This window comes from Genypterus blacodes, unplaced genomic scaffold, assembly GCF_046128005.1.
Source record: "Genypterus blacodes isolate CSIRO-AG114 ecotype Tasmania unplaced genomic scaffold, CSIRO-AGI_Gbla_v1 ptg000438l_1, whole genome shotgun sequence".
NCBI classification, from domain to species: Eukaryota; Metazoa; Chordata; class Actinopteri; order Ophidiiformes; family Ophidiidae; genus Genypterus; species Genypterus blacodes.
The window spans coordinates 90,001-97,500 of NW_027467208.1; the positions used below are offsets into that span (position 1 = coordinate 90,001).

Below are 7,500 nucleotides of genomic sequence, written 5' to 3' on the forward strand. Positions count from 1 at the left end.
ACGACGCTGCCCCTTTGAGCCAGCAGACCTATTTTTACTCCTTCACACACACTCACACACACACATCCCTGACCCTATTCTGTCACTGCAGCTGTGGCTTCCATAGTGGAGCTCCACTGCAGCTCCAGCTCTCCTGAGTGGGTCAGTCATGTCTTTATGCATGTCTCAGGCAGTGTGTGTGCAGGAACTTGTGTAACCCATCAGCTTGAAGGCTTGTGTGTGTATATTCTCTATGCTCATTGTTGCTGTGCTGCCCTCTGCAGGTGGCTCTCAGTCAAAGCACCTTTCTAGTAATTTGAGGACGTTTACATTCTCTGAAAAAGGCCCGGCGGCCCTTCGCTCCACTCCCACCGCCCTCATATTGCCCAGGGAGTGTGTCAGAGGTCAGGGAAGGAACATCCTGTGGACTTTGCCTAGACCTCAACCCAAAACAAGATATTCCTATGGGCGCTGCTGTGTTTCTGCTGATAAGTGGAAGTTTGGAACAGCTTCTTTGAATCCAGTCTGAACATTCCACACTACACAACACAAACACACGTTCTCCAACACATCTCATTTATTTACAACACTTATTTACATGAACCTGGATACAGAAAGTTATGTCATCGCCTGACCTTTGACCCCCCGCCCCCTCCCTGAAGCCCTCAGTCCTCAGCAGATGGATCCCTCTCCAGAGTACAAAGTGTCATCATAAGGCTAATGAGGCGGGCGGTTTAAGTGTGCTGGTTGCGTAAGAGGTTTAGGTGATGTAATCCCTCGGCTCGGCTCAATCCAGGTATTTGTCTCCGTCGTGCTTCTCCGTCCGGGTGAGGATCTGAAGGACTGACTGGTTGAAGTCGTCCGACTGGTCAGCAAAGACGTAATGTCCCGCTCCTCTGATCGTCTGACAAACACAAGCAGCGGGAATATTAATCTGTAGCCCAAAGGTGGTCAGATTCCATTAGGATGACTTGCAAACAGGACTATGGAAACTTAATTAAACACTTTTAGAGTCAGGATCTCAATCTAGGAGTGTGTTTAAAAGAGGAATATGCTTCAAGGAGAATTCATTTGTAACTTTTCCCAAAATAGATCAAGTGAAATTTGAGTATAAAGAAGAGCTAACTTTGATCTCCACATCTGGCCTGGTTTTCTTGATGGCGTATCCGGAGTCACAGTCAATGCTGGAGCGAGATCCGTAGATGAAGGAAATGGGAATGTCAGCCTGGATCTGTCCCATCCTCTCCAGCATCGGCCTCTTAGCCCAGCCGTAGGGAATGGTCATGTTCTTAAAGCCAGTTTCTCCACTGGAAAGAAGAAGGGAGAAAGGAAATAAGGACTTGATGTAGCAGCTGGAGTCAGGACAAGGAGTCACTGCTGTGTTCCCACCTTGGAGTTTGGGCGTTCAGGTGGTAGATGTACTCAGAAACGGTGTTGTCGTCAAACACAGAGGAGTATTTCTGCTTGAAATCTGACCTGGTAACCTGAACCAGCATGGGACCTGAGAGAGGAAGGTTAAAAAAGGGAAGTTTCAGGAATTCTGTCCAAAGCAAACACACAGAATACGTCACTTCACTGCTTAATGTGTCAGTGAGAGGAAGGACACCAGGGGAGAACACACGCGTGTGTGCAGTGCGTGTGTTTGCTGACCGAGAGGCCCGGCCAGTCTGAGTCCAGCCAGAGGGTTGAAGGGGCTCATGACCGCCCCCATGGCTCGGATCCACACTGGGATGTAGCTGTGGTTGGGATTCTCTTCTGGACGAGCTGGGAAACCCCACGGCTCCACCAGGAGCAGGTGTTTCACCCTGCACACACACACACACACACACACACACACAGCATTTACATGGACTATATTAAATTGTTGCACTTTACTGACCCCACATGGCAGTGGAAGAAAAGTGTCTTGTCTGTACGTGCAGTATCTTTTAACCCCGTGGAGTCCAGAACTGTTTTCTCTTTGTCCTTAAGCTGTGATTGTAAAGCTCTCAGGTCTTTGCATATCAAACAACACTACAGATGGAGACATTATGAGCCCCCCCCCCCCCACACACACACACACACACACACTCTCTCTTACTGTTTCTCCTCAGTGTGTGGATTTAATCAAAGGGTCTAAACGGCTCTTGTGGCAGGATTTATTCTACAGGAAGTGAGCTGTTAATAAGGCGGTGACAGTGCTGGGACCTCAGGGTTAAGGGTTTTATTATCTATTAATCAGGCAATAAAATAAGTGGCCTGCACTCTTTAAGTTAAATTGGTCATTGATTGATTATGATCGATTTCACCGCAGACGTTGTTAGAGCTCAGTTAATTCTTATTGTTTATCATTTATAGCTGCTGTTTAACAGTGTGTTGCGTTTTTTGTTTGTTGTCATTCCACACAGTCAGCATATGTGATGATCCGAGGAGGGAAAGGAGGGGTTGGAAGCTTTAAAACATCAGAAAGAGGGCAACATGCACACCAAAGCACCTGTGTGGGTATCTGATAGTGTAGGCAGCAGCCAGGTATCCTCCCAGGTTGTGTCCCAGCAGCAGCATCTCCTCCAGCCCCACCTTCTCTCTCCACTCCTCCAGGGCGGCCAGGAACTGCTCCTCTGCCCCCTCTGGGTCCGGGCTGAACGGAGGGCGGCTGCTGCGGCCGAAGCCCAGCATGTCCAGAGCGTAGACCGGCCCGCTGCTGGACAGAGCGTCGAGGTTCTGGGCCCAGAGGGCGACGCCGCCTCCGAAGCCGTGCAGCAGGACGAGAGGAGGCCGGGCCCGGGGCTCCGTCAGCGAGGGGGAGGACGGAGGAGGATGGACGGAGAAGGCTAGGGTCCAGAGATAGTCACTGTTGGATATCCGGACGTGCTGCCTGGAGAACGGCTGCTTCACATCTGCAGCAGGGGAGAGAATGAATGGAATATGGGACAGCGATGTCTCCTAAAGGTTTGTGTTGAGCTCAATTACTTTTATATCAACGTATAAAAACAACCGCAGTCCAAACACAGACCCCTCCATCCACCTGTTGACAAAGCAGAAACCGCAAATCATAACTAAAAGCCAATGAAATTCCTAACGGCTGCTGGTGTCAGAGGGCAACAGCTTCTCCTGCAGATTTAACAGATTGGACATAAATCCCACATAATTCTGGACATCAGCTAGAGGAGATATCAGATAAATCAAACATGCGGATAAACGGGGAGAGATCACATGAGGCAAGCCGGTAATGATGTGGGCTTTTCATGGAAGGTCGGCGTCTGCTGGGGCATCCATCACATCATTAACACACATTACACACGCACACACACACACACACTTACTCTTGAGCATTTTCTCCTCTGCATCTTTGAGCTGAGAGGGAGATGTGGGGCACCAAGATGGAAGCCAGCTTGAAATCCAGGAGCTGTGATCAGACACACACACACACACACACACACCTAGATAAACAAAAGCACAGAATGTACACACCTGCACTTTGACCCTATAGCATTTCTGTTATCAGTGCTGGCTGGTAAGTAATCTATACATTGCCTGTCTGCACCGAATCCACCCTGATACAATGCAAACAACATACAGAACAAAGTATTCCGTCTAATCCCGTTGAAAACTGTGGCAATTCTAATTTAATTCCACTTGTTTATAATCCTATACATGCACTTGGTAATACAGGAGGCACTCTGCAATTCGGCTCAGGTCCAAAACATCAAGAAGCAGCTGCTCCGACACATTTCACTTTAAAGTTCTTTGGCAGGCAGCGCAAACAGAGATTCCGTCCAAAACGATTCTTTTTATTGGAATGCACATATGCTTAGCTTAGCTGTTCACTTTCTATCGAGAACTTTCTTGACTAGACATATTTGAAAAACGACCTTAACTGGTGAAGTTTGCAGCATTTGGCATTTGATTCAGAGACTTTAATGGAGTTAGTTTGGAGTAAGAGGGGCGTTTAGATCGGTTAAGCGAGTTGTTTGTCACAGAAAAAATCATTAACAGGAATCCAAATAACCAGAAAGTTTAAGGTGAGCAAACATTAAACATTAAAGTAAGTAATGAAGGTCTGATCTCACCTCTGCACCGCGGCAGGTTGGATCTCCTCCGCCATTCTCCTCATGCTGGGATGTTGTCTTGTCTCCGTTCATGCGAGAAAATAACATCAGAATTTAATATGACGCGTTTACTTACATCACGTAAAGTAGCCAATCCAAGTTTGACAACTGATTAACTGCGGTAACCGAGCAACCACAATAGGGATGTGACGGATTTAGCTTATTTATAATTGAAGTTGCTAAAGAGATTTTAAAAATAAAGTCGTGTTTGATCCAGTTTAAGCCTAACAAACAAATAACCAAAAACATTTAATTTCGCTTGCAACAAAATATTAATAATAAAGGCGAACACTGTACCAAACACAGAGTAAAGTGATACCACGGCAAATGGAACATAATAGTTAAATAATTAATAAAACGTACCCATGACAGGAAAACCCTGGATGCATATTTATCCTACTACACTTAAACGCCTCAGCACGGTGGCAGGCTTTGTCCAGGTGTGTCGTGCGTGCGTTTGTGGTTAGATTCTCCATTATTTCCATTCTTCAGCGAATATTTAAGCATTAAAGAAGAACAAGCGGCGCGTTACAGGGATTTTCAAACACAGTGACGTTTCACCTTCGACTTCTCCACAAATCCAGCAGACTTCCTTTGGCTATTTCGGTAATATAAACTCCCAAAGTCAAACATTTCCTCTTTTATTTAAATTATCCACACATATACACGATTCAAATATCTAGGTTAGGTCGAGGTGAGAGATATTTTCTGCTCTTCCATAAATTAATTAATCTCTTTAATCAGTTTTTAAGCTCTGTTAGGTTAAATTCTCATTTAGGGAGAACGTTTTATGTTGTCGCTTATTTTTGTATATACAGTATTTGAGTAATACAAATACACACATTTGTTTTCTCAAAGAACGACACAACTATCACATAAATAATGACTGTGTGTCTCCAGAAAGTATTCAGACTTCCACCCTTTCTCCATTTGTTACACACAGCCAGACTAGCAGAATAGAAATCAGTTTCCCCCTCATCAATCTAAACATAATGGTCCGTATTGACAAAGCAAAAACAGCTTTCAAAACCTCCCAGAGGTAAAAACTGAAATATCCCATCCAGTATGCAGGTGAAGTCACAGCCCGTTACTGTGTTGGCTTAATGAGGCCGTTGTTCCATTTAAGAGCTTCTTTTAGTCAATTCAAGATGTCAACAATGTTGGGATCATTTATTGCAATTTACAAAAAGGATCAAATTGCATCTTCGCATGGTTGTAATGTTACTATTGCTTAGTCTCATAAGCTTTAAGGCTCCAAAGTCCTGATTTTGTAAGGATTCTTGAAGTGTTCAGCTAAAGGCAGAGCTACATGATGATGTCACATTAATGTTAAGGAATTAATAAGGATTGTTTACATTGAAATGAACCACATACAACATTGAAAGGGTTTGTTTGTTTTCTAGAAAATGCCACAAATCCCTGACGAACAAAGGGAGAGTGTTGCTTCTTTACTCAAACGAATAAGAAGACAATTAGTAGAGAAAAGAGGCTAAATGTTTCTTAGATGTGCACATTTTTCTTCATATGATTTAAGAAAAGAACAGATATTCCAACCCTTCTCCTGTGAGGCTTTGGCTCTGGCCTTGCTGCCTTCAGGTACAAGGTTGCCGCTATCTTAATATTTCTTTTGCAACTTTCTCTGTTACTTTTCCTCTCTGGTGAATCTCATTAAACCTCAAAGGGACTTTTATCTTTTAGATTTCCAGCCCAACACAAAGCAGAGTTATCCTTGGAGAGCTGAAGTGTGCCCTTCCTTCTGTACTTAGCGTGTCACTTTCTCTCCGTTACTCCTCGCCTTTGTAGTTTGGGAATTGGAGACATGCCAAAGATATAAAAGCAAATAGAATTCCTGGAGCCAGCAGGGCGTTATGATGTTCAAATTAAACTGTAAAACATGAAATAGAAATGTCAGAAGAAAGTGTGATCCTGATAAAAAGATCTTCATTTCTGTTTTTATTCTTCCAACATCTAAATAAACATGGATGATGTCTGTCAATGACTTTGGCTTCTCTCTCCAACAGGGAGAACATCCGAGGGATCCATGCAGCCCTGATCCACAAGGTGGCGTAGTTGTGCTCTGTTTTACCCACACACACACACACACACATCCACACACACTCATGCACACATACACAAACGCACAGCACTACTGTATTTCTTAAACAGTTTACCTTCACTCAGACCTTTCTGACTCACACATACACGTGCACACACACACACACTCAGCGTGCGTGTGAGAGACAGCGAGCGAGTGCAAGAGATTTCATTTCCTTATCTGGATGCTTACTCTCATCCTCTGTCTCCCTCCCTGTTCCAGTCTGTTCAGTCTGCTGAGTATTGAGAATTTCATAAGCTAGCAGACAATGGGGCTGGATGTGAGCCTATGGAGGCAGAGAGAGCGGGGCTGTGAGTCTGGAGCTGTCTGCAGACCAGGAACCGGGTGGGCTTCTAATGGGCAAACGGCATAAAGAGCTGCAGAGTGGAGACAGTCTGCTGAGGCTCAACACTCACTGTGTCTCACTGCTCAATGTTAGTCATGCTGCCCAGAGGTTAGATGCGGTTAGATCTCCTCCTCATCATCATCATCATCATCATCATCATACGTTATCTGGGCTCAGAATCAGTGCACCGCTCTAACAGATAGACTCAGATCCGACTGATCGGTCCCAGGACTCTCAGGAGGAAATTTCATCCAACAAACAAATTCAGTCTAAATAATGCAGAATTTTTTTTTTTTTTCCCCAAACTTGCTCAAATTGATCCCAGTGCCACCCTGATGCTGTGTATTGTAGAGCTCTAGATATCAGACATATCCTTAGGCCGTATGGAAAATATTGAATCTGAAGTGCCTTGGTACACAAAGACTCACATGTGGACCTGCTGATCTGAGTCCATTCAGGCAGCGTGACCACCTGACCTGACTGTGGTGAGGAGAGGATGTAGATGTCCTGCATGCTGATGAAGCAGGCGGCACAGCAACACTAATTGTGCTGCGTTCATGTGAGATACATTCCTCACGTAAAGCTGCTGTAGGATGGAATAATATTAGACTTGAGTGAATAAACAAACCTCCTCCTCCTTCAGACGGACACATCAGCGGTGGGAGTAGCGGCTCTTTGATTCCAGCCAGAATCTGTTCCTCACTGAGTGCCGCACAAAAGATGATGATCAATCAGATTGTTTTGGGCGTCTCAGTCAGAACAAAAGGCCGGTTCCCGTCTTTGGGAGCGAAGTGCTAAATGAATCATTCACTGCTGACTCATCTGTAGTTTAAGGGTCTGAGCCTGAGCGGTCACCATCGATTTACAGTAACATCAAGATATCACAAACCTCTGGTGTCATCCACAGCAGGATGACATCACACAGGGGGACATACTGGGATGGATTCTGTATTTAAATCACAAATTCCTATATTATTGTGTGTAGAGTTTGG

The 7,500-nt window shown here is 44.9% G+C and overlaps 1 protein-coding gene across 1 annotated transcript; it reads right to left on the reverse strand.

The window, feature by feature from the left end:
* Window positions 1-546: 546 nt before the first annotated feature.
* On the reverse strand, window positions 547-4,125 carry LOC142989512 (1-acylglycerol-3-phosphate O-acyltransferase ABHD5-like). Its single transcript, XM_076139039.1, has 7 exons — window positions 4,029-4,125; window positions 3,282-3,364; window positions 2,453-2,855; window positions 1,630-1,784; window positions 1,369-1,480; window positions 1,106-1,286; window positions 547-883 (listed from the first exon to the last, which is right to left on the reverse strand). Exons 1-7 carry the CDS (start codon window positions 4,070-4,072, stop codon window positions 767-769), a joined length of 1,095 nt encoding a protein of 364 aa, XP_075995154.1. The 5' UTR covers window positions 4,073-4,125; the 3' UTR covers window positions 547-766.
* Between the last annotated feature and the right edge of the window lie 3,375 nt (window positions 4,126-7,500).

Bases quoted from the DNA above. Each gene is read 5' to 3' on its own strand.
- LOC142989512 (XM_076139039.1), bottom strand. From the start codon at position 4,072: ATGAGGAGAATGGCGGAGGAGATCCAACCTGCCGCGGTGCAGAG. The intron at 3,365-4,028 runs GTGAGATCAGAC...GTCTGATCACAG, and splicing joins CAACCTGCCGCGGTGCAGAG to CTCCTGGATTTCAAGCTGGC. The intron at 1,785-2,452 runs GTGCTTTGGTGT...GTGTGTGTGCAG, and splicing joins ACTATCAGATACCCACACAG to GGTGAAACACCTGCTCCTGG.